At 43.6% G+C, this 27649-nt stretch overlaps 1 protein-coding gene across 11 annotated transcripts in view; it reads left to right on the top strand.

Moving 5' to 3' along the window:
• TULP3 (TUB like protein 3) overlaps positions 1 to 27649 on the top strand; it is a 203006-nt gene that overhangs the window by 147707 nt on the left and 27650 nt on the right. For 10 of the 11 annotated variants that reach the window (XM_033952421.1, XM_033952420.1, XM_033952419.1 and 7 more), the window contains one exon: positions 22806 to 22977. In XM_033952421.1, coding sequence (XP_033808312.1) covers positions 22806 to 22977 — 172 coding nt within the window. Of the gene's footprint in view, positions 1 to 11891; positions 11969 to 22805; positions 22978 to 27649 lie in introns of those variants that run through there. The other variant, XR_004540148.1, reaches the window with a different exon arrangement.

Raw genomic sequence — 27649 nt, 5'->3', positions numbered from 1 at the left:
TTATGGCTATCCTGAAAACCTGATTGGCCTAGTGGTCCTCCAGGACAGAGTTGGGGACCATTGCTATGGAGGGCCCACCCAGATTGTGACTCCAAATGTATTTGGGAATATGTGCTCTAAGGCATTTTCACAACTGAAAATGGCAGATTTCATGCTTTGGACATGGTGATGGTATTGAAAGCTTTTAAATAAGATGGCACAACTGGCATGAAAACTATGAATGCTATATAAATCCCACTGGTCCAAGTGCATGAAATAGTTTTTCTAAAAGAGAGTATTTAAAACATGGTGGGGCTGACCTGACAATCATCACTATTAATGTAAGACAGTAAATTAACATTTGGTTAGATAGAAAAATGTGTGTTGGTACCAGCATGGTAGGAATAATGCTCAAGAGAAAAGCAACAAAAGCAGAGTGTACTAATGGTAAGGACAGAAAAATTCTCGGATGGCATAAAGAACATGTACTAGTTTCTAGGGAGAAAATTTAGTAACTTTTGATTGCAGTGTGCAAATGAACCCTCTGGACTAACATGGTGAAAAGTAAAGAAATTATACTAAATATTTTATTAAGCACAATTTTGGAAGATTTGTTAAAGTTGCTGAACTAGTTTCTTCTGCAACCTGAACACATCTTGTAAGTGTGTGTGTGTGTGTATGGGATGTATTTTTCTCTGTTCAAAAAGCAATAAAATCTGCCTATCTGTGCAAATCATTTGCGTGCAGTCGCTGTTTGAAAATCGGCCAGAGAATCGCCCAACAGCAATTGAGTTGCTATCTTTAGTGAATCTGGGCCATAGACTCTTAGCATAGCAGGCTGTAGCTAGCTGGCTTCTCTGTATTTCAGAGTACCTGTCTAGCCAGCCTGCTTTAATTGTTAAGGACACTTAATTGTTGAGGACTGTTCGCTCTAGATTTTGTCTGAAACTTGATGCCAGACAGAGTGGCCCGGAGTCAGTGCTGAGGGCCGGTGTGGGAGCTGGAAGCATTGTACCCCCCTCTCTGTTGAAGCAGATGAAGCTGAGGTAATTGGGGTCTCAGCCCACTGTCCAAAGACGGCTAGCAGTTTGAAGCAGATGACATCTGGGTTTTATGCTTGCCTGAGGCAGAAATCTTCTCGCGTTTAAAATCTGCTGTGGTAACTCAAGCAGTTCCCAGCACAAGCAGACACGTGTGAATACTGGCTATTGCAGCCTATGGGGAAAATGGTGGAGGGGAGTCTGAAATTTGTATTTTTAAAGGGTTTTGGTGCCAGATTGGAAGTTTCACACTTTAAAAACCTCTTCCCTGAATTTTTTGAGCTTTTATATAGCTCTCTCAAGCCAAAAAAGTTAAAATCGCTATAGCAGTGGCCACCTTGGATTTCCTGATTTGATTTTAAAAGCGTCTATCTGCTTTAATATCATTTTTGCTTAAAAACAGTTTAGATGGTCTTCTCAGGCTCTGATACCCTGGATTCATACCAGATTTGCACTGGATGGCCAATTGAAGATATAATCCATGTGCCATGGGGTACATGGAGATGGGGCAGGGCCTCAGGCTCAGCCTCCTCTGATCCCTTGAGGGTGCTTGGATTGTAAATGGACCACTCTGGAGGATCTAAAAGCTTGGAATAAGAACAGGAGAATCTGCCTTCACAACAGTGAATAGCAAGGAACAACAACAAAGGTGACCAATGAAAGATTAGGTCTCTTACCTCTGCTAATCTTCCTTCTTGTAAATCTCCTCTGGAGGCTGAACTAGAGGGTTCTTGTATGTCTGGTAGCTTCTGCTGCAGACTATTAAAACTTAATTCCTCCCCTTTGGGCTACCTGCCCAAGAGCTTCCTGTCTTACTCAGTTGGTAGAAAAGCCATATAGATCTATGACAACAGGAAACAGAAGAAAAGAAAGAGAGGATGCGGGAACTCCCGCTACCTGTCAATTCTGCTCAAGAAATTATTATACTAAAAACTATGGTCAAAAAAGGCCAACTGGAGTCAAACACATAATGTAAACATTATAAAACTGCAAAACATAGGAAATTTATGGAGCGTAGACGCAGCCTGAAGATCAGAAGGGCACACCCCCCGGGAACCCCACCAACCCTTAAATCTTACAAAGGAGAATACGCATGTAATTCTTAGGGAAGCTGGTCAAAGACAGACATGCAGCTTATCATCGAAAATCCATCCTTCTTATCTCTCTAGCTTGTCAGCTGCCTTCGACACTGTCAACTATCACCTCCTCATTGATACCTTATTGATCACCGGCTCAGCCCTCTTATGGTTCACTTCCTACTTCAAACACTGTCATTTCAAAGTCTACTTGAAAGAGAAAATCTCATCTCCTATTACTCAAACTTTCGGCGTTCCTCAAAGCTCTATTCTTTTTCCTTTACTAGTGTAGCCAGTGTCAACGTGTGATTTCTCTCAAGGACCCTGACACCAGGTGCCTCAAGTGACTTGGGCCACAACATCATCCGAAGTCGTGCGAATGCTGTGCTACTCTTCAGCCTCGAGCCCTTAAATGTCGTTTACTTTCAGTGGAGAAGCTCTTCCAGATGGATTCGTCCACTTCTTCGACTCCAAAGCCGACCTCAGTCTCACCTTCGACCAAGGGCCCTCCTGCCTCCACTACTTCGACTTCGTCCAAGTCTCCCTATTCTTTTGAGGCCTTTTTTCCAGCTGAAACTTCATCTTCGACCCAGGCTGCCTCGACAACCTCGAGTTCTTCTCGAGGCAAAGCATTGCCGGATCGGTTATTTTTCTCCTCTTTTCTTCGTCAGATGGCTGTGGACTTGGACCTTCAATTAGATGCTGGTTCCAAATACTCTAAGGAGTATCTCGAAGTCATGCATCTTCCTCAACCTCCGGCAGAGTCACTTAAGCTTCCTATTCACAAGCTTTTGTCTCAAACTTTTACCAGATGCCTGGAGACTCCTTATGCAATTCCAGCTGTTCCAGGAAAATTGAATTCCAGATATAAAACTCTCCATTGTAAAAGATTTGAGAATTCGCAGTTATCTCATCAATCCCTACTTATGGAGTCTTCTTTAAAAAGATCCCATCCTTCCAAGGTTTATGCTACAATTCCTCCTAGAAGAGAAGGGAAAACTATGGACAGATTTGGACGTCGCATCTATCAAAATGCCATGATGTCCTCTAAAGTCCTCAATTATAATTTCCATTTTGTCACTTATTTTGAGTTCCTCATTGCTCTTTTGCCTAAATTGCTTACCTATTTAGACACTCAGAAGCACTTTGAATTTCAGGAAGTCATCGCTTTTCTATCACAACTCAGATTACATCTACTTCAGTCATCTTATGATGCCTTTGAGTTGTCTGCCCGGGCGGCTCCTTGTTCTGTAGCAATGCGTCGCCTTGCCTGGCTTCATACTATTGACATGGATCCTAATCTTCAGGACCACTTGGCTAATATTCCTTGTGCAGGCAATGACTTCTTCGATGAATCTATCGAGGCAGCCACCAAGAAATTGTCTGAACATGAAAATCCTTTGCTTCTATTGTCAGACCTAAGCCAAAACCAACTCCTGCCAAGTCTACACGTCCTCCTCCCATTTACCACAGGCATTTTGCTCCGAGGCCGGCTCCTTACACTCGCCCTCCTCCTAAGAAACAGAAACCTTCTGTTGCACCTAAGGCTACCCAGCCTTTTTGACTGTTTAAAACAGAGCATAACCTCCACCGTTCTGTCTCTGACTTCTCTTCCCCCTATAGGAGGTCATCTCCATCATTTTTACCACCGATGGATGACAATTACATCCGACCTCTGGTTGCTGACCATCATCAGGGAAGGATACTCTCTTCATTTCACTCAGATTTCACCAGAGCTTCCTCCAAGAGAGTATCCTTCCAGTCTATCCCAGACCGCTCTTCTTCAGGAAGCTCAAGCTCTGTTTCATCTCCATGCCATCGAACCAGTTCCTTTAGAACAGCAGAACAGGGGGTTTTACTCCCTTTGCTTCCTTGTACTGAAGAAGACGGGCGATCTGCGGCCTATTCTGGATCTCAGGGCTCTCAACAAATTTTTAGTCAAAGAAAAATTTTGAATGTTGTCCCTGGCATCTCTTTATCCCCTTCTAGAGCAGAACGACTGGTGACCCTGGGCAAGTCACTTAATCCTCCATAGCCCCAGGTACGTTAGATAGATGTGAGCCCACCGGGACAGAGAGGGAAAAATGCTTGAGTACCTGATTGTAAAAACCGCTTAGATAACCTTGATAGGCGGTATATAAAAATAATAAACTTGAAACTTGTTATGCTCTCTGGATCTCAAGGAGGCCTACACTCATATTCCCATTCATCAGCCGTCAATATCTCAGATTTCGGGTGGGGAATCTGCATTTTCAATACAGACTGCTACCCTTTGGCCTCACTTCCTCCCCCAGAGTGTTCACCAAGTGCCTGGAAGTGGTAGCAGCAGCTCTCAGGAACCATGGTCTTCAGGTATTTCCCTACCTAGACGACTGGCTCATCAAAGATCCTACATATCAGGGGGTTATTGTAGCGACCCAACGGACTACGTGGTTCCTACAAAGTTTGGGATTCGAAATCAACTTTCCCAAATCCCAACTTCAACCCTCACAGAATCTACAATTCATCGGAGCTGTTCTGGATACTATCCAACTGCAGCAGTCAAAACAGCAGTCAGAGAGGCCAAACTTGCAGTGGAAGAAACTCTAGCAAAGAACATTAAGAAAGGGGACAAATCCTTCTTCAGGTATATTAGTGACAGGAAAAAAAAACACAAACGGGATAGTACGCCTTAGAACACTGGACGGGAACTATGTGGAAACTGATTCTGATAAAGCCAAACTACTGAACGAATACTTCTGCTCGGTCTTTACCCACGAGGCACCAGAGCACGGACCACATCTGGAAGCAATGTCAAGCACGGAAGACCCTTTCAGAATTTTGAGTTCACACCAGCTGACGTCTACAGCGAACTGTCAAAACTCAAGGTGTGCAAAGCCATGGGTCCAGACGAATTGCACCCGAGAGTGCTCAGAGAGCTGTGCAAAGTCCTGGCGGAACCATTAGCCATGCTCTTCAATCTTTCCCTAAATACAGGGAGAGTCCCCCTGGACTGGAAAAAAAGCTAACGTCGATCCTCTGCACAAAAAGGGTTGCAGAGCAGAGGCTGCGAACTACAGACCAGTGAGTCTCACATCGATAGTGTGTAAAATCATGGAAACACTAATTAAACGTAAATTAGACACGATCTTGGATGAAGGGAATCTAAGGGATCCAAATCAGCATGGATTCACTGAGGGTAGGTCATGCCAATCCAATCTCATCAGCTTATTTGATTGGGTAACAGGAAAGCTAGTCTCGGGAGAGTCTCTGGACATAGTGTACTTGGATTTCAGCAAGGCTTTTGACAGCGTCCCACACCGCAGGCTTCTAAACAAGATGAAATCGATGGGGTTGGGCGAAACAATAACTGCATGGGTCAAGGATTGGCTTGATGATAGACGTCAGAGGGTGGTGGTCAACGGCACCCTCTCTGAAACATCGGAGGTGACCAGCGGGGTGTCGCAGGGCTCGGTCCTGGGTCCACTCCTTTTTAACATTCATAAGGGACTTGACACGAGGGCTGCAGGGTAAGGTAACATTATTCGCTGATGACACCAAACTTTGCAACATAGTAAGTGAAGGATGTTTGCAGGATAATATGACACAGGACCTTCTTGCGTTGGAAAACTGGTCCTCAACATGGCAGCTGGGTTTCAATGCTAAGAAATGTAAGGTCATGCACCTCGGTAGCGGAAATCCATGCAGAACTTACACCTTAAATGGAGAAACATTGGCTAGGACCTCAGCAGAACGAGATTTGGGAGTAATCATCAGTGCAGACATGAAGGCTGCCAAACAGGTAGAAAAGGCCTCATCCAAGGCAAGACAAATGATGGGATGTATCGATAGAAGTTTCATCAGCCGGAAACCAGAAGTCATAATGCCACTGTACAGGACCATGGTGAGACCTCATCTGGAGTACTGTGTGCAAATTCTGGAGGCCACATTACCGTAAAGACGTGCTTAGAGTCAAGTCGGTTCAGCGGATGGCACTAGGATGATCTCGGGGCTCAAGGGTCTCTCGTACGAAGAGAGACTGAACAGATTGCAACTCTACACTCTGGAGGAACGCAGGGAGAGGGGAGACATGATTGAGACATTTAAATACATCACAGGACGTGTCGAGGGAAGATGACATCCTTTTTCTCAAAGGACCCTAGGCCACAAGAGGGCATCCGCTTAAACTTAGAGGGGGGAAATTTAGTAGTGACACCAGGAAGTATTTCTTCACTGAAAGAGTGGTGGATCACTGGAACAAGCTTCCGGTGCAGGTGGTCGAGGCCACCAGCGTGCTTGACTTCAAGAATAAATGGGACATCTACGTGGGATCCCAACGAAGGTCGAGTTAAGGAACTGGGTCATTAGCATTCAGACTTATGGGGGTGGGTCAGTTGAGTGGGCAGACTTGATGGGCTATAGCCCTTTTCTGCCGTCATCTTTCTATGTTTCTAATGTCTGGATGCTCTCCTTCAACTCTGTCATACAGTGTCTTCCCGCTCTTCCATCAGCGAGACACATGATGGTACTACTGGGTCACATGGCCTCCACAGTACACGTGACTCCTTTTGCCAGACTTCACCTCAGAATTCCTCAGTGGACCCTGGCTTCTCAATGGACGCAGGTTTGCGACCCACGTTCTCAACACATAACAGTCACTCCTTTGAAGCAGTCTCTCCGTTGGTGGATGCTCTCTTCCAATCTCTCCAGAGGCTTGCTGTTTCAAACGCCCCCTCATCAGAAGGTCCTCACGACAGATTCTTCGACCTACACTTGGGGCGCTCATCTCGATGGTCTCCGTACGCAAGGCCACTGGACAAGTACGAATCGTCAATGTCACATCAATCTATTGGAAATCAGCGATTTTCAAGGCTCTCAATGCTTTTTAACATCTTCACGACCAGGTAGTCCTCATTCGGACGGACAACCAAGTCGCCATGTATTATGTCAACAAACATGGAGGGACGGCGTCTGCATCCCTTTGTGAAGAAGCTCTGAAGGTTTGGGACTGGGCAATCCGCCACAACACCTTCCTCAAAGCTGTCTACATTCAAGGGGCGAAGAATTGTTTGGCGGACAACTTGAGTCGTCTTCTGCAATCTCACGAATGGACACTCCATTCCTCGCCTGTTTATCACATTTTCCCACAGTGGGGAACACCTCAGATAGGCCTTTTTGCAGCTCCCCACAACAACAAACTGCCTCAGTTCTGCTCCAGGATATACTCTCCTCATCGCCTCAAGGCAGATGCTTTTCTTCTGGAATGGAGAAATCTCTTCCTATATGCATTCCCTCCATTTCCTCTCATTCTCAAGACTCTAGTCAAGTTGAAGAACGATCATGCCACCATGATTCTAATTGCTCCTCGGTGGCCGAGACAACCTTGGTACTCCCTTCTACTTCAACTCAGCAGCAGGGAGCCATACCTTCTACCAGTTTTTCCTTCTCTGCTTACACAGAGTCAAGGATCTCTGCTTCATCCCAACCTGCAGTCTCTACACCTGACAGCTTGGTACTTCTCAACATAGCTCCTCTTCAGTTTTCTCAATCTAAGAGATGTTTTAGAAGCTTCTAGGCAGCTTACCACTAGACAATGCTATCACCAAAAATGGACTAGATTTTCTTCGTGGTGTTTCTCTCATCATAAGGAGCCTCAGCATTCCTTCTTATTTTCTGTTTTGGACTATCTTTTGCACTTATCCAATTCTGGCCTCAAGTCTACATCTATCCGAGTCCATCTCAGTGCAATTGCAGCTTTCCATCAGCCTATTGAAGGGAAACCCCCCTCTCTGTTCATCCGGTGGTTTCCAGATTCATGAAAAGACTTTTCAATGTCAAACCTCCTCTCAAACTGCTTCCTGTGGTTTGGGACCTCAATGTTGTCCTTGCTCAACTGATGAAGCCTCCATTTGAACCAACTGATAAGGCTCATCTGAAGTATCTCACTTGGAAAGTGGTGTTTCTCATTGCCCTTACTTCTGCTCGACGAGTCAGTGAGCTGCAAGCTTTAGTTGCTGATCCACCTTTCACGGTGTTCCATCATGACAAAGTGGTTCTTCGTACTCATCCTAAATTCCTTCCTAAAGTGGTCTCGGAATTTCATCTCAACCAATCCATCGTTCTTCCAGTGTTTTTTCTAAAGCCTCATTCTCATCCTGGAAAATCAGCTCTTCATACTCTGAACTGTAAACATGCTTTGGCCTTCTATTTGGAACACACCAAACCACTTAGAACTGCTCCTCAACTTTTTGTCTCCTTCGATCCAAAGAAGTTGGGACATCCGATCTCTAAGCGTACCATCTCCAACTGGATGGCTGCTTGTATCTCATTCTGCTATGTTCAGGCTGGATTACCCCTACACAGTAGAGTCACAGCCCATAAAGTCAGAGCAATGGCAGCTTCAGTAGCTTTCCTCAGATCTACACCTATTGAGGAAATTTGCAAGTCTGCTACTTGGTCCTCTGTTCATATTTTCACTTCTCCCTATTGTCTGGATGTTTTCTCCAGACGGGATGGCCAGTTTGGCCAGACAGTATTACAAAATTTATTCTCCTAATTTGCCAACTCTCCCACCATCCCATTCTGGTTAGCTTGGAGGTCACTCATATGTGAGAATAGGCTGCCTGCTTGTCCTGGGATAAAGCACAGTTACTTACCGTAACAGGTGTTATCCAGGGACAGCAGGCAACTATTCTCACAACCCATCCACCTCCCCTGGTTGGCTTTTCTCTGCTAGCTATCTGAACTGAGGAGACACACCCTACGCTGGGCAGGAAGGCATGCATGGTGCGGTCTACTCGAAACTTCTAGTTTCTTCAAGCAAGTCTGCTTGTGAGGCTTCTGCATCCGGGCTCCGTCGATGACATCACCCATATGTGAGAATAGCTGCCTGCTGTCCCTGGATAACACCTGTACGGTAAGTAACTGTGCTTTTTATTGCCTCCTTCCCTTTAATTAATTTGTTTTTAATGATGTAATTATTAACTTTCCCCCCTTTACCCTCAAACTCATGTTTGTATTTGTAATTTGTCTATTTAATGTTCACATTTCCCCCTCCTGCCCCCCTAGAAAAATTTATTTTAACCTTTTTTAGCTTTGTAAACCGGACAGGTGCACGTCGATGGTCGGTATATTAAAATTTAATTAAATTTGAAATGTGAAACCAGTTACTGAAGAGGCGACCTGCGAATCGGACAAAACAGATGGGCAGGAGTTCAGCCTCCAGGGGAGATTTACAAGAAGGAAGATTAGCAGAGGTAAGAAACCTAATCTTTCATTCTTGTACAATCCCTCTGGAGGCTGAACCAGAGGGATGTATCAAAGCTGTCCCAATTCTCAGGGGGGCCTGATGTGCCCGCCACCAGAACAGAAAGCCAAGGGCCGCATCACCCTTAGCCACCACATCAAGCCGGTAAAACCTGGAAAAAGAATGAAGGGAAGGCCAATGTGGCCGCCCGCCTAATCTCCTCAGGCAAGACCACATGAGATTCAGCCCACGAGGAATCCATTCCTCTGGTAGAGTGAGCCTTCACCCCAAGGGGAGACGTCTTCTTCGCCACCACATAGGCCGTGGAAATGGCCGCACCTAACCAACGTGAGATGATAGTCTTGGAAGCAGGCCAACCCTGGCACGCAGGGCCTGCCAGGACAAACAGATGGTCCGACAGACGGAAGTCTTTACGGGCCTCTTGGTTTCTCAAGAGGAAACACTGCAAATCCAGAGACCGCAAAACACTGTCCTTAGACAAGGAGCAAAGGTTGGCAACCAAACTTCCTGGTTGACTTGGAAAGAGGAAACCACTTTCTGAAGAAAAAAAGGCACAGTCCTCAAAATCACCATAGACTCCGTAATGCGAAGAAAAAGATTTCTGCACGACAAAGACTGAAGTTCCAACATCTCTGTGCCAATGTGACCGCCACAAAAAAGACGGTTCTAATGGGAAGAGCCTTCAGAGAAATCCCATCCAGGGGTTCTTAGGGTGGACGAGTCAGGGAGCTTAGGACCAAATGCAGGTTCCAGGACGGGAAGGGAGTCGCAAGGGAGACCGAAGCCAACATCTGGGTAAGACGCCAGAAAATCCCTGAATGAAGAGGGACCTAAACAGGAAAGTCCTGCAATCTGGACACATAGAGAAGAGACCGCCATACCCTTTCTGAGGACATCCTGCAAGAAGTCCAGAACACGAGCCACCGAGTGTACGAAAGGGTCCACCTGAACTCCTGCACACCAAGCCTGAAAGCACCTCCAAGCCTTTGCATAAGCCAATACAGTTGATTTCCGCTTGCTCTGAAGGAGTGTGGCGATAACTGCAGAGGAATAACCCCTGGACCTGGATTGGCCACTATCAGGACGGGCTACTGGTGTAGATGGACCATTTCTCTAATCCAGTAAGGCTAATCTTATGTTCACAAAGTTTTACAGGATTGATATAGTGGCTCACCAGGACACAGGTTTTGGATCCTCAGTGCTGGCAGCAGGCTCATCTGCCCCACCCTGGATTCTGACTGCTAAGGTATGTCTCTTCTGTTCAGGTCCTGTGCTCCTGTTGCACTGGAAAGAAAGATTAGGTTCTTCCTTGATAATCTTCTTTCCTGTAGATGAAAACAGAGTTCCTGAAGCCCACCCATCAGATATTATTTTGCCTGCTTGCTGTTTTCTGAAGAGTACTGTATTGTAGTGCACTGTCTACCTCAGACAGGTATGTCTAACCTTATCAAGCAGGGATACAAAATGATGAGGCTTCTGAAATTCAGGAGACTAATGAGAATTGTTAAGAAATCCTTAACTGTAAGTGCAGGTTGCACTCAGGTAGGTGGCTTGTTTTATTCCATCTTATTTTTCATTCAAATGTTTAATTCATGTGGTTTATGCATGTTCCTTACAGAACAGAACAGTAATTATTATTCGGGGAGTTTCCCCATGCTCCTCCTTTTTGTGTATTCTTTCTAGGATTTTAGATTGCTTTGGTACAAACTGAAGGGCTACAACGCAGCCCACTGGGGAAGGAAGCAGAACCAAAGAAAATGATTGACATCTTCTAAAACAAACTCAACAGTTTAAGGGTGACTACCTATCCGATTAGGTCCTCTGCTTCTGTCAACAGGACCAAAGAGGTAAGAACCTAATCTTTCTATCCAGTACAAAGAGATGAAAATATTGACTATTACATATACTTTATAAAGGCAACATAAGTGCCTGTGTGCCTTTATAAAATGGGTCTGTCAGACCTATCCATAACAGCAGTGAAATTCTTTTGCACAAATTTTAACCTATTCTGAAGGAAGTATAAATGTATGCGTGTACTTTGTTGTAGTAATTTTATAAATTTTTAATGCTTGTAAAGAATGTTTTTTTCATGTGGAAACACTCTTTTGAAATTGTGTGTGGGTATACACGCACAAATTATTGTTACACCACAGTATAATACCTATTTTATGTAATTTGTGTGTAGCATTCTGGGAATGTTGTGATTTACCTATGTATTTTATAAAGTTTCTGATTCTGTTTATCATTTGAAATTGCAGAGGTTAATTTTTGAGGCAGTTAAGTGCTTTGTTTAGGTCAGAAAAATAGGGATGTATTTGTGTCAATTTTTTTTAGCATTTTTCATGAATTACATTCAGGGACACAACACAATTTATTTCAAATTTTACATTCTTACTGGAAATTCACATTCACACATCCCTTTTCCACGTAAAATATTAGCTTTCACATTCACATAGCTTTTATCCACAAAAATATGTGCCTTCACATTCACTCAGTCTTTTTGAATGTTAAATGGGTTGTAGTAAAACAATGCATACATTTTCATTGCAGCGGTGGTGGCAAAAATGAATCGTAGGCTGAGAGCAAGTTGCTACAAGGATCAAGCTTAAGAGGCAGCAGACTTCATTGTGAGTTCACAGGGCTCAGCTATAGCAGCAACAGTGGCAAAAACTGCTTTTTTTTCTAAAATGCAGATTCCCCTGTTCAAAAATAATCCCTTATATGGGTGAGCAAAAGGAGAATAGAGGAGGAAGCAACACCTGGGATTTTATTTTCTAGTTAATTAGACAAGATTACTCTAGTTATAGAATAGGTGGGATCAATCAGTAAACTGCAACTCCCACCCTGCCCTACACTGTGACCAGGTGATTGGAGATGGAGAATCAAGAGGCCTGTAAATGGCTCAGTGGGAGGAGGTATCTTTTGGTTAGAGAGTCATGCAGAGACAAAGATTCATTCCCGTCCCCAGTCTTAATTTTCTTCCCTGCATCTCCCCCCTCAAAGCAGAAAGATGATTTTATGCAGTTTTATGGGCCTAAGGCATTACAAATAAACATTTTAAACCTATAATGGGGGCTCTAACTTTTATTCTAATTGCTAGGCAGGATGGACCACTGGTCTGACCCAGCAGCAGAAATTGTTATGTTATGAAAGAACAGCAATAAAAGTACAACTTGTGAGAATGCTGGGATCTGCATTGTGCACAGAAACCCAAACATCAGCTCAATACTAGTGGAAGTTTAGTCCAGACAATAATTTTAGTTCTAACTATTCACATGCAAAACATGGAATTTTAATTCTTATTTTATTCTAGTTCTACCAATGATGAAACTTTTAGTTTTTATTCAGTCCTGTTGCAAAATCTGTAGTTCTTATTCAGTTCACAAGCTCACGACAAATATTTTAGCTGTTCCAAAAATTTTAGTTTTTATTCTGTTCACAAAATCATAACAAATAAAGCAAAAGGTGAAATTTTTTAATGTGAGCAAAACAGACACAATTGCAAACTGTCAAGAACAACCCTCAGAATATCACACACACAAATAACTTAATGATTTTTTCATTGTGAAAGCAAACCAATAACACATGGCAAACCAAACAACATAAATAGACAATGTCAATTTCCAAGCACAACAAAGCCAACAAATAAAAGAAAAAAATCAATCAAGTATAGCCATCAGAATATCACACGCAAATAACTTAGGGCCTCTTTTATAAAGTTACGGTAGAAATGCTGTCATGGTAAATGCACTGAATCCCATAGGAATTGAATGGACTTCAGTGCTTTTACTGCAGCATCATTGCTACTGCGACTTTGTAAAAGAGGCCCTTAGTGCTTTTCTCTCAGTCATTTCCAGAAACCATGAAACCTATACAGGCAATCCTTAACATTAATCTTGTTGCCTTTTCAGTAAGAAACCAGATAACCCAAACAGAGAAAATAATATCAATGTCCACTACAACTATTCAAGTTTAGCATTAAGTTTTAGAAATACTCTTGTTTCCAAGCTACTAAACAGACTGGATTAGTATAGATTGATTCTACATAGACTTTCAGTGCTTTCAGAATAACTGGCCTCTTTCACATAGACAGACCCTCAATAAGCATATTGGCTTTTCTCAAAAAATGTAAGTCTCCCTCCAACTTAGGAATCAAGGAAACTCATATCTTGGCATCCCAAGTCCTCTAAATTTTCTTCACACTTCTACCTCTAACACTCTGTTGTAGTTCCTTCCTATTTCTCCTACTGTAAACCGCGTCGAGCTCTACGAACATGAAGATGATGCGGTATACAAACCTAAGGATTAGATTAGATAAGTATCTACAAACTAAAAATAGAAATAAGTAGACAAAAGTTAAACTGAACCGCCAATGCAGTTCAGTTTAATTTTTGTGTTACTATTTCTGTGGTTTTGCATTGGGGGCTACAACAGCAGCAGGAGCAGGAAAGAGTTGAATTCTTTCCTGCCCCCAAGGAGGCCATTAGACCACCACTACTACTACTACCACTAAACTATTTCTAGAGTGCTACCAGACGTATGCAGTGCTGTAAAGAGTCATGAAGGAGATAGTCCCTGCTTGAAAGAGCTTAGAATCTATCTAAACAGACAAACAGAATGCCAGCGTGAGGGATACAGTTGGGGGAATGGTTAATCTCCTGGCTAGGCTAGGGTCTATTAAGATAGGGTGCAAGAAGGGCTAGCCTGTGTACCCATTTCTGCCTCAGTTTTACTCAAATTATTCCCTTGGAATTACTGTTTCAATTTCACTCAAACTGTTCCCTTGGATAGAAAACAGAGGGTAGGGTTAAATGGTCATTTTTCTCAATGGAGGAGAGTAAACAGTGGAGTGCCGCAGGGGTCTGTACTGGGACTGGTGCTATTTAACTTATTTATAAATGATCTGGAAATTGGAACGATGAGTGAGGTGATTAAATTTGCAGATGACACTAAACTGCTCAAAGTTGTTAAAACACATGCGGATTGTGAAAAATTGCAGGTGGACCTTAGGAAATTGGAAGACTGGGCGTCCAAGTGGCAGATGAAATTTAATATGGACAAATGCAAAGTGATGCACATTGGGAAGAATAACCTGAATCACAGTTACCGGATGCTAGGGTCCACCATTGGGGTTAGCACCCAAGAAAAGGATCTGGATATCATTGTAGACAATACAATAAAGCCTTCCACCCAATGTGTAGCAGCGGACAAAAAAGCAAATAGGATGCTGGGAATTATTAAAAAAGGGATAGTTAACAAGACTAAGAATGTCATAATGCCCCTGTATCGCTCCATGGTGCGACCTCATTTAGAGTATTGCGTTCAATTCTGGTCTTACCTCAAGAAAGATATAGTGGCGCTATAAAAGGTTCAAAGAAGAGCGACCAACATGGTAAAGGGGATGGAACTCCTCTCATATGAGGAAAGACTAAAACGGTTAGGGCTCTTCAGCTTAGGAAAGAGACAGCTGAGGGGAGATATGATTGAAGTCTACAAAATCCTGAGTGGAGTAGAATGGGTACAAGTGGATCGATTTTTCTCTCCATCAAAAATGTATATAAACTGTTTATATAAACCAGTTTCCCAAACCTGTCTTGGAAACCACACAGCTAATTGGTGTTTCAGAATATCCATGATTCTATAGTGATATGATTGAAGTCAACAAAATCCTGAGTGGAGTAGAATGGGTACAAGTGGATCGATTTTTCACTCTGTCAAAAATAACAAATACCTTTAAAACCAATAGGAGAATAGTTAAGCTCTGGAACGCATTGCCAGAGGATGTGGTAAGAGCAGATAGCATAGCTGGTTTTAAGAAACATTTGGATGATTCCTATGGGTGGCCAAGATGGCGGGGGTGAGCTAAGCGGGTTGAGGTCGAGCTCTCATATTTTGAATTTCTTCCCACAAAATGTCGCATACCCAAGCGCAAAGGCATAATCCAAATGGGGCCCTTACCTTCGGATTCGTCTATGCCAATGCGCCAGACGCTGCTCAACTTCACCGCCAGACCTCCTCTTGTTGCTGGAGTGTGAGGTACCATGGCGTTGCTCTCCCTGGACTTGGAAGGCACGCCAGAGCCGGAAGTTTCTCTCTCGCCTTCCGACCTCTCTATTCCTCCGTATCCTGCGATGGAGACATCTGAGCTTGAAGGAAGCCCTCTGATACAGAAGCGGTTGCAGGAGCATTCCTTCATGAGGGAAGCACAGCCAAACATGGAGCTGCGGTGAAGGAAAAACATCAAGGAGTTGAGGGTAAAACCATAACTCCCTTGGAGATTTCCCTTGTGGATGTTTGGAGAATGCTCCTGAAAATGGAACAATTCAAAAATCTACTGAAGAAACAATGAACTTGGTAGGCAAAGTTGACTCTCTAGTAAAAACAGTAGATGAAATTTAAAAAGACACAGAATTGAAGTTTCAAAAAACTAATGAGGACATTATAGTTTTAAAATCAGTTAATGAAACTTTAATAAAAGATAAAGTAATGATCTATAAGAAAATTTGAACTGGAAAATTACAACAGGAGATTAAATTTAAGGATATTAAATTTCCCAAAGACAGTTGATACGTCTCCGGTTGAAATTTTAGAAATTACTTGACACAGAATTTAAACTTCACCTGAAATGTTTCCTCTGTTAAATAAAATTTATTATCTTCCAATTTCTTATAAAAAAAAAGAGGTGTTGAAGCAACTACAACAAATATGGAGCCTCAGACTCAGGCTCAAATGGATCTAGGCAATATATCAGAGATATTGGAATAATCGTTGTTGCGAATTGAGGAGAGGGTTCTCTGCTTGCCTCGTTTGTCTTTCAACAAGATTTAAATGCAATAATGAAAATGTACTTTAGAAACGCACAGATTTCTTTCATGGGACAATGGGTTTGGATTTAACCTGATGTCAACAAAGAAACCCAAGAAAGGAGAAAACTTTTTCTTAATATGAGACAAGAAGCAAAAGATTTGGGAGCTAATTTTCAGCTAGCGTATCCATGTAAATGCCTCATCAAATATGCTGGTTTGGAGTACACTTTCTTTGTTCCGGACCATTTGCAGACTTTTCTGGACTTAAAGAAGATCACCAAGGGTTAAATTGGTGAATAATTTGATATAGAGGAGTTAATCCTGTTAATGGCCATTAGTTACAAATGATTTTCTTATTTATATAATAAGTCCCTTAGGTTTGGGGCCACTTCCACGTGGAATTATTGTTGGGGTCGAAGAAGAATTTATTGATTATCTAATTTGTAAAATGTATTTCTTTATGATTTTGTTTCTTTTCGCTTTACTTAACCCTTTCAGGACCATAAGGATCGTAGGCCAATTTTTGTGGTTTTGACGACATTTTTATGGTAAAAAGGGCTTGCAGATGCCAAAAAATTGATTTTTTTTGTGAAATATCATTATTTTTATTTAAAAAATCACACTTCTGGCTTATGGACAGTGTGGCAAGTGAATCTTCTCGTCAATCTGGCAACGACGCTAATGAATGAATGTCGGAACCAGTTTGTTTACATAAAGGCAGTATCATATGGAATCCGTACATATCAAATTTAGAACTGTAGACTATCCCAATCAAAATTGATAGGATTTTAAAGTTATGGGACAAATATGTCCCTTGGTCCTGAAAGGGTTAAACGAGCATTTTTGCTTGCTTTGTATTTCAAATTATAATAAACAAAAAAAGAAAGGTTTGGACAAGTTTCTGGAGGGAAAAGCCCATAGTCTGTTATTGAGAAAGACAAGGGGGAAGCTACTGCTTGCCCTGTATTGGTAGCATGAAATATTGCTACACCTTGGGCTTTGGCCAGGTACTAGTGATCTGGAGTGGCCACCATGAGAACGGGCTACTTTGCTTGATGAACCATTGGTCTGACCCAGTAAGGCTATTATGTTCTTACACACGATTCATATGTAAGTAAGCATGGTCTTGGAATATCTGGTGATGTCAGCAGGGTAGAAGGCCATGGTGAGCCACAGAAATCTTAAAACCCCAAAGAGAAGCAAAATATCCCCATTACCAGTCAAAGATTACTAGTAATAACCAACTGACCAGCCAGCTCCTTCAAGTTCTTTATTGCCGGCATCTCTGCAGGTATAAGTGTAAGCACCCCTTGAGGCCACTTGCATGCAGAGATGCTCCCATGTGGTCCCATGTAATAGCGCCACTCACATTTACCAAGATAATTGTTGTGGCGGCAGCACATTTGCGCAGAGCCGGGATTCAAGTTCATCCATACCTAGACGACTGGCTTATCAGGTCTCTGTCCCAGGTAGAGAACCACAGGGCAGTGACACAAGTAGTCCATCTCTTGCAGGAACTGGGCTGAATCATCAATTTCCAAAAGTCATCTGGAATCATCACAATCCCTGGAGTACTTGGGGATTGTATTCAACACAACAGAGGGCAGTGTCTTTCTTCTGGAGGCTCGCAAACAAAAGCTGAGTCGGCAGATTTTAGAGATTCTATCAATGGCATAGCATTATCTACAATTATTGGGGTCTATGGGGACAACAATAGAAGTTGAGAAGTTTTTAAACTAGGAAGAAGGGGAAAGCCGACAGTCGACCGAGAGAGAGAGTCGATGGTTCGGGAACCGGTAAACCCGGAGGATACTGTACAGGAAGATAGAGGGGAAGGCTCACTGGAGGATACCTTACTGTAAGACTCACCGGATCACAGGCAAAACAAATCAAAAGGGACACAAGAGCGAAGGACATGCAAGAAGGGAACAGGCTGCAAACTCAAGTGTATGTACACGAACGCAAAGAGCCTAAGAAATAAGATGGGTGAATTAGAAGCTGTGGCACAAAAGGATAACGTTGACATCATCGGCATCACGGAAACATGGTGGACTGACGAAAATGTCTGGGACACAGTACTACCGGGATACAAACTACCGCAGAGACAGAGTGACTCAAAAAGGAGAAGGTATTGCCATATACATCAAAGAGGGAATTGAATCTATTGGAGAGAACATGCCACAACAGACAGATAAGTTAGAGTCTCTATGGGTCAAAATTCCAGGAACAAATGGACCGGAAACGAGGATCGGCATCTACTACCGACCCCCAGGGCAGTCTGAGGAAATTGATGGAGAAATGATGGATGAGATTAAACGCAACTGTAAAGGAGGCAACGCAGTTATCATGGGCGACTTCAACTATCCGGGGATAGACTGGAACCTAAGCACCTCCGGCTGTGCTAGAGAGACCAAGTTCTTGGATGCGATGTAGGTGATTGCTTCCTGGAACAACTTGTCAAGGAAAATACAAGAGGAAGCTCAAATCTGGACTTAATTCTAAATGGACTCCGAGGATCGGCACAAGGTGTAGAAATAGAAGGGATGCTGGGAAACAGTGATCGCAATATGATCCGCTTCAACTTGGACGCAGCGGCAGAACAGCGATCCAGCACCATGGCCACGGCACTGAACTTCCGAATAGGGAATGACGAAGGGACGAGACACATGGTAGGGAAGAAGATTAAGAAGAGGATGGGGGGGTCACGTGATGCAGCCTACCTAAGCAGACGTCTGTGTGGAGAGCTCCCGCCTCGTCCCCTCTTTAATCGGCGACTATTACCTGCTTTCTGGTTTCCCCTGGGGCTTTTTCGGTGGGCTTGCTGTGCATAAGCTGCTGCTCCCCCCCGGGTGCTTTGGAGATCGTGATGCACCGGGTATGCCTATAAAATCGGCTCGGGGACCCCGGGACAAACCTCTGTCTACCCCCTCCAAGATGGCGGCGGACCAGGCCACTTTTACGATCCCGGCCGGGGACTGGATAACTGACATTACTAAATCTGTGTCGGCTGCTCTGGCGGTTCGCTTAAACAAAATACAATCGGCGGTGGACGAAATGAATGAAAAGTTCGACTCACATACTCGGCGCCTGAATGAAGCAGAGCAGCGCGTGTCTGACCAGGAAGACATATGCGCGAGTATGGCGGCACAGATGGCGGCACTACAACACCAGACCCGGGAGATGGCAGCCCAACTGGATGACCAGGAGAACCGCAGCCGAAGGAACAACTTGCGGCTAATAGGGATCCCAGAATCGGTCACGGAGGCGGCGCTCTATGATGTATTCAGCAAATGGCTGCCTTCGGCTTTGGGTCTTGAAGGGGCTGCTTCCCAGTTTGCCTGCGAGCGGGCCCACCGCATCGGAGCGCGGATTTCTGGGGCCGGGAGACCGCGTGTGGCTATTGCACGCTACGCGAATTGGTGAGAAAAGGACTCGCTGCTCCGCGCGTTCTGGAAGGTGGGGGCCCTGGAGTATGACGGCTCCAAAGTGCTGGCCTTTAATGATTCCATCAGGGTGGCAGCTCTAAGAAAGGCCATGTTGCCCTGCATAACTGGGGGATCAAGTTTGCCCTGGTGTTTCCAGCCCGCCTGCGAGTCTGGCATGAAGGTCAGACCCACTCATTATCTACGGTGGAGGAGGCCAGGGCTTTCCTGGATAAATTGCCTGCCTGAGATCGCTTTCCTGGCCGGTTACAGTTATGGCCTGCTGGGGCTCTCGGGCTCCCGGGCAATCACCGAGCTGGGAGTGGTGTTACTGGGACTGGGATCACTCTTCAGAGTTGCCTGCTCGGGACCTAATGGGTCTTAAGTTCTACCACTTGGACAGCAGTGTCTTTGGGGGAGGATTTGGTGTCCCTGCTTCCTGCCCTCCTTATAGTTTTTTCTCACTGAGTCCTTTGACAGCTGGGGGCAGCGAGGGGACCGCTTCCTCTTGCCCTCGCATTTGGATCTGCATGGTGACCTGTTCCACTTGCTGAGGCTTCCAGCCATGACCATAGTTGGACTTTTTTGACATGTCATTTGACAGAACTACTTTGCTTGTTTATTGTGCCAGTTTGCTTTTGTTGCGCTTTGGTGTTGGGGGGACATAGACGAAGGGGGCGGGGAGGTCTCCGGATAGGCTGGGGGTCTGTTTCTGGGAATGCATGCTGGGGGGAGGGGTGTGCTGGAGGGGGAGGGGGGTGGTGGGAGGGGGGTAGTGCTGGGGGGAGTGAATGGGGGGTATATGTGGGGGTGGATGTGTGTTTGGTTGGGGTGTGTGCGGTTGGGAGGGGGGAGAGTAGGGGATTGCTGAATTCTGTGGGTACTTCATCCGATAGGGGCCGGGCCTAGCTGGGGGGGTCTGGTCTCTCCTTTCATTTTCTATATCTACATTGCGGCACTATCGGTGGCTCTGTATGCTGCACAGCTATGGTTAATTTGACAGTGGTGACTCTTAATGTTGATGGTATCCACTCTCCTATTAAACGAAAGAAAATTCTTACGTGGCTTCGGCAACGTCAGGTGGATATTGCTTTCCTTCAAGAAACTCACCTCACGAGTGCTGAACATGAGAAGCTGCGCAGGGAATGGGTCGGGGATGTGAGGTATTCGGCCTATAATGGCCGTCAGAGAGGAGTGGCTATCCTGGTTCATAAAAACTTGCCCCTGCACGTTCATAAAACAATTCAGGATAAACATGGCAGATATATTGTGGTCGCAGGGGACCTTTGGGGTTTTCAGTTTCTTTTTTGCAATCTGTACGCCCCGAATGTTTATGACCATAGTTTTTACTCTGGGCTGCTGGGTATCCTGGCTCAATTCCCTACTTACCAACTGATTGTGGGAGATGATTTTAATGTCACAGCCGATCCAAAGGTTGGTTGTTCTCCTGCCAGGCCGTGGCCTCGGAATCATGAGCAGCGAGGTGTGAATTTCTTATGTACTCAATTGGCGGTGGTGAAGTGGATGAAGTTGCCTACAAAAGGTTTTGAGTGAGGCACTCCCTCAATAGATCATTTGCTACTCTATTCAACAAAAATGTTCCTCTTTCTGCTCTAGGATAGTGTTGTACAGCAAACTCGTCTTGGATACCTTCCTTTATTGTGGAAATCATTCTGAAATTGTGACAAAATCAGGGAACCATGTTTCTGATATCCTATGCAGGAAAGCAACATAGCCCATTCAGTTCACATTTGCCATGTTGTGAAAAGGGTCCAATGGGTGCTGACCAGGGATAAAAATGTTGTGACATTATACAGGGTATGACATTAAATGGGTTTATATATAATGCTCTAGCCAAGGGAGGGATTGAAAGATGGGAAGAATGGGAACTTTATTTAAATATCTTGTTTCTCATCCAGTGAATGATGAATGCCATGTATTGGAAGCTTCATCTATAGACTATTTTAACATTTGTCTCATTTTTCCACTAATGTCTAAACTATACTGCATACATGTTACTTGATTTTCTAGTTGAATTTTCATTCTCACTGGAAATTGTTGAATATAAGGGATTTTAACCTAGTTAATATAGGGACCCATTAACAGTGTAGGGTCATACAAAGTCTGACAATTAGTATCTCAAACTCATCCTAGAAAAAGAATTACATGCCTCATTGTTGAATATCACTACTGTCACTTTTGAAGTACTCCCCTTGGGAAGCTATGCACCAATACCAGCACCTAGTCCACCCTTCAAAGGAATTTTGGAACTCTTTTCCTGGAATGCCCATCAGAGCTGTCATTGTATTACCCTTGATGTCCTGAATGTCATCAAAATGATAAAAGGGATGGGTCAACTTCTCCGAGGAGAGACTAAATGGGCTAGGGCGCTTCAGCTTGGAGAAGAGACGGCTCAGAGGTGATATGATAGAGATCTATAAAATAATGAGTGGAGTGAAAAGGGTAGATGTGAATCACTTGTTCACTCTTTCCAAAAATACTAGGACTAGGGGGCATGCGATGAAGCTACTATGTAGTAGATTTAAAATAAACCGGAGAAAATATTTCTTCACAAAGCGTGTAATTAAACTCTGGAATTCATTGCCAGAGAATGTGATAAAATTAGTTAGCTTAACGAGGTTTATAAAAGGTTTGGATAATTTTCTAAAAGAGAAGTCCATAGGTCATTATTGAGATGGTTTGGGGAAATCCACTGCTTATTCCTATATTAAGCAGCATAGAATCTGTTTTACTACTTGGGATCTAGCTAGATTCTTGGGACCCGAGTTAGCCACTGTTGGAAACAGGATACTGGAGTTGATGGACCTTTGATCTGTCCCAGTATGGCAATTCTTATGTTTTTATGAGGATACCAACTATGTGATCCACCCAAAGAATAAGTTCTGAGCTTTTTTAAAAAATTGAACTAGCAACAGAATAGTTTGATCCAGCTTGGGGCTCCCAAGCCATGTTGAAGACCCCTGAGATAGAGAACTTCTGCCTTAGGTTGGTGGAACAAGTGTTCAGTAGGGGACCAGCTGTGAAAACATTAGCATTGAAATGCTGAGAGATAAGAACAAAGAAAGGAGGGAAAGGGAGAGGAGAAAAAAAAGTGGAGGTGAAAGAGAAGCCTTTTTTTAATGTGTTCCAAAAACAAGGGAGCTGTTGTGTATTTTAAGCCCATATGGTAAACATCTGGGTGTTTTTTGTTTGTTTTTTTTCTTTTTCATATACAGGAACATGAAACCTTGCTGTCCAAATGGCAGAATAAAAATACAGAGAATATCATTGAACTGCATAACAAAGCTCCTGTATGGAATGACGACACCCAGTCTTATGTCTTAAACTTCCATGGGAGAGTCACTCAGGCCTCAGTGAAGAACTTCCAGATTGTCCATGATAATGATCGTGAGTGTTTAAATAAATGCAAAATGGATTAAGACCTTTTCTTACTGTGGCCCAGATTCTCAAAAGTTTAATGCCGTTGCTAAATTGTTTTCTGATGGTTTAGCCTGCATGCATTTTAGTGGTGGAGTATCAAAACGGCTTATCTCTGTTTTTAGCAAAGTTTCTAGCAGTCTCCGACACTGACATGCAAACGGGGCTCTTCAACTTTAAAATGGGCACTCCGGTGGGTTCTTTAAAATCACTGAGCCATTCTCCAAGAGTGTCGTCGGTTTTTGGTGACAAAAAACAGCGACTGGTCTGGGGGTGCCGGAACAGTGACAGCAGTGTTTAAAACCCTGGAATAGCAGTGTTGGAAATTGCTATAAAAGCAATTTTGAGAAGCAACCACCACCCCCAGCAGCAGGAGAGATGCCCATTCTCTCTCACTGCCACCCAACATCCCCCCCTGCAGCGAGAGAGATGCCCACTCTCTCCAGTTGCCAAGTGAACCCCCCCTAGCAGCAGGAGAGATGCCTATTTACTCCCACTGCCAAGCCCCCCCCCCCCATGCAGTGGGAGAGATGTCCATTCTCTCCCGCTGTATCACAACACCCCCACTGCCTCTCCTCGCTCCTGTACCTTTAATTAGATGGCCTAAATGGTCTAAAATGGGTCTTGGAGAATGGCCTCTTCTAAAATGGGCCTTCCCCTCCTCGGTGCATCCCAGGATGTAGTTCCCTGGTTGAGGGTCCATCTGCGCCCGCTACAGGATGTTTTTGTTTCCCATAGGAGAGGCCTTATACAACCTGGACCAATCAGAGCCTCAAGCCCCTCCCTGGATGCACCGGGGCCTAAGGCTCTGATTGGCCCGGATGCCCCATAGGAGGGGGCCCCTTAGGTGTCCGGGCCAATCAGAGGCCCCTTCCCGGTGCATTCAGGGAGGGGCCTAAGGCTCTGATTGGCCCAGGTTGTAAAAGGCCCCTCCTATGGGAAACAAAAACATCCTGTAGCAGGTGCAGATGGACCCTCAACCAGGGAACTACATCCTGGGATGCACCGGGGAGGGGAAGGCCCATTTTAGGCCCCGGTGCATCCAAGGAGGGGCCTGAGGCTCTGATTGGTCCAGGTTTTATAAGGCCCCTGTTATGGGAGGGGCCTTAAACAAGATGGGCCAATCAGAGCCCCAGGCCCTTCCCAGTGCATTCCAGGATGCACCGGGGAGGGGAAGGCCCATTTTGGAAGAGGCGGGCTAGCTGGCCAGAGGGAATAGGCATCCCGCTGATCAGCTATCTAATTAAAGGTATGGGGGAGAGAAGTTGGAGATAAGGGGGTTGTTGTGGTGCAGCAGGAGAGAGTGAGCATCTTTCCCACTGCTGCTGGGGGGTTTACTTGGCAGCAGGAGAGAGTGGGCATCTCTCCCGCTGCAGGATGTGGGGGGTGTTGGTTGGCAGGAGAGACTGAACATCTCTCCTGCTGTTGTTGTGGTTTTTGTTTTGCTTTTGCATTTATTCTGTGAATGTGCCCATCGCTATCACCACATGGGCACATGCAAATTTAGCAAGTCTTCGCTACTTTCTGCCAACCTCATTTACATGAGCGTTTTTTGGAGAATGACTTGCTTTTTTAAATTCGCTACCAGAATGGCTGCGATAGCAGCCCGTCATTTTTTAACGCGTTTTTATAAGAATCTATTTTATTTATTTATTTATTTTTATTTATTTATTTATTTATCTAGGCCTGTGTTCCTTCTCACTGCCTCTAGCTAAGGTCTGAAAACAATAAGACAGGTGTTGACAAGTTCTCTTTGGCTCTTGGAGTAAGCCCAAGAACTTAGGACCCAAAAACTGAAAACACCTTCAACTTTTCAATCATAAGAACATAAGCAGTGCCTCTGCTGGGTCAGACCAGAGGGCCATCATGCCTAGCAATCCGCTCACGCGGTGGCCCATCAGGTCCAGGATCTGTATACAGTGGTGCCTCGCATAACGGACGCCTCGCACAGCGAACGCTGCGCATAACGAACTTTTTGTCTTGCTCCCTATAACGAACTTCGTTTCACACAACGAAGTCGCCCGAGGGGCCCGGGGGGGGGGCGGAACTACTCTCGCCGCTTTCTAATGTGAGCCGGGAACAGCAGCACCCTCCTGTCTGAATGCAGTGTTCCATCATCTCCCTCCACCTTACCTTAAAAACCGAGTTTTCCGGCTTTCTTTTTCGGCCAGCCACACACTTTCAAAGAGCAGCACATGCGCGCATGCTCTGTTGTTCAATCTTCTCCTCTGACGCAACCGGAAACCGGAAGTTGCAGGAGAGGAGAACATTGATCAACTCCAGCAGCTGCGCGTGCACAGCTTTTTGAGATCGTGCGGCTGGGTGAGGGAGAAGGCTGGCAGGCTCTGCAGGTGAGGTGAGGTGGAGGGAGGGAAATGTAGGGCTGCAGAATGAATTATTTTGTTTTACAGGTATTCTTATGGGACAACAGGGCTGCAGAACGAATTATTTTGTTTTACAGGTATTCTTATGGGAAAACGCGTTTCACACAACGAACGTTTCACATAACAAACTTGCTCCTGGAACGGATTAAGTTCGTTGTGTGAGGCACCACTGTAGTAACCCTCTGTCTATACCCTTCTAGCCCCTTTTCCTTCAGGAAATTGTCTAATCCCTTCTTGAACCCCAGTACCGTACTCTGTCCTATTGTAGGGTCATGAAATGGTTAACTGTTGTTTAAAATATTGCTCTGGCCTACATAGCTGAAAACAGTGTACAATCTATTGGCCTCATCTGCCTGAAATGTATGCCCCTGCCTTACCACATTGTAAGCTAAATAGATAAGAGTTTGAGCCATGATGTACCCTGCCCTTCTGTACATGTAACATTTAGAACTGTAAGATTTAGATAAGCAGAGAAATGAGCTAGTTTCCTATAGAACTATAAGTTGTATCCCTGAACCTATCATAAGTGATGGCTTAGGACCAATAATAACTGTAGAAAGTTATAGAAGTAACAAATGAAAATTGTAGTTTTTGCATATATTAGTTTGCATATGCTTAGTGAAAAGGGCATAAAAGTCCGTGCATTTCCTGTTTCTAATACTCTAGTAGGCAGGTTGTTCACTGCACTAGAGTCCAGCATGCTGTAATAAACCTCTTGTACTTTCTTCACGCCTCTGACTTTGTGCGTCCAAGTGACCTTTCACTATCACACCCTCTGGAAGCGCATTCCAGGTGTCCACCACCCTCTGTGTAAAGAAGAACTTCCTAGCATTGGTTCTGAATATGTCCCCTCTTCATTTTTTTTCATTTGAATTTTTTTATTCATTTTCTTATGTTACAACAAGTGAATTACATATTCTTTATATAAACTTATATATACACACTTGATAAGCTTACATATTGATAAATTGATAAAACTTTTTAAAATAGATGCAATTAATATATCAGAATTTTAAAGTTACATATTTCTTATTAATTATAATAATAATATCCCATCCCTCCCCCTCCCTTTCAATCAAAATTCCATTAGTTATATTATACATTTAAATTTTTATATATTGTATATTATTCAAAAACATGTTCCCCCCTTTCCCTTCTAATCAAATTCTAAACATGGGAAAATTATTGTTCTTTACAAAATTCTGTTAATGGTCTCCATATTTTTTGAAATTTATTAATATATCCTTTTTGTGTTGCTATGGTGAGTTCCATTTTGTATATATGGCAAACAGAATTCCACCAGAAAGTGTAATTTAACCTGTCATGCTTTTTCCAATTAAATGTGATTTGTTGTATTGCTATTCCAGTTAAAATAAATAGAAGTTTGTTATTACTTGATGAGATTTGATTTCTTGCTCTCATTGTTGTTCCAAATAATATAGTATCATATGTCAAGGCTACTGGATTTTCTAACATCCTATTAATTTGGGGCCAGATTGATTTCCAGAATGTTAAGATAAATGGACAAAAGAATAAAAGATGGTCTAATGTCCCAATTTCAACATGACAGTGCCAGCATCTATTAGATTTAGAGCTATCAATTCTATGTAAACGTGTAGGGGTCCATAAAGCTCTATGTAAAAGAAAAAACCAAGTTTGTCTCATAGATGCTGACACCGTACATTTTAACCTCCAAGACCAAAGTCGTGGCCATTGAGATGCATTAATATGATGTTTTATCTCAATGCTCCAAATGTCTCTAAGTCCATTTTTTGGTTTTTTATTTATATATCCGGATATTAATTTATACCACTGTGCGGCTTCATGTCCTATTGAATTTATCTGGAAACACAAGAATTCCAAACTGTGATAATTAGTAAGATTTTTCCATTCAGGGAACCCTACCTGAATGGATTGCTTCAATTGCAACCATCTAAAATATTGTGTTTTATTAAGATCAAATTTATGTTGCAATTGTGAAAACTCCAGCATTTTACCATTTTTTATTATATCATCTAAAATACGAATACCTGCTGTCATCCAGTTTTTCCAGATTATTTTGAAACCGCCTATTTTGATCTTGGGGTTTAACCAAATCGTTTGAGTTGTTGATTTACTAATTGGAATAGGAGTTAGATTACTTATGTATCTTAAAGTTTTCCATGTATCCATGAATATTTTATGTTCTTTGTATAGCCGACTCACACAACAAAATCAAAAATCACCATGCAAAAATTAAGAGAACACAATACTTATCT

Source organism: Geotrypetes seraphini, chromosome 7 (genome assembly GCF_902459505.1).
Source record: "Geotrypetes seraphini chromosome 7, aGeoSer1.1, whole genome shotgun sequence".
NCBI lineage: Eukaryota > Metazoa > Chordata > Amphibia > Gymnophiona > Dermophiidae > Geotrypetes > Geotrypetes seraphini.
Note: the sequence above shows the minus strand (reverse complement) of the source record. Positions and strands in the feature narration are given on the sequence as shown.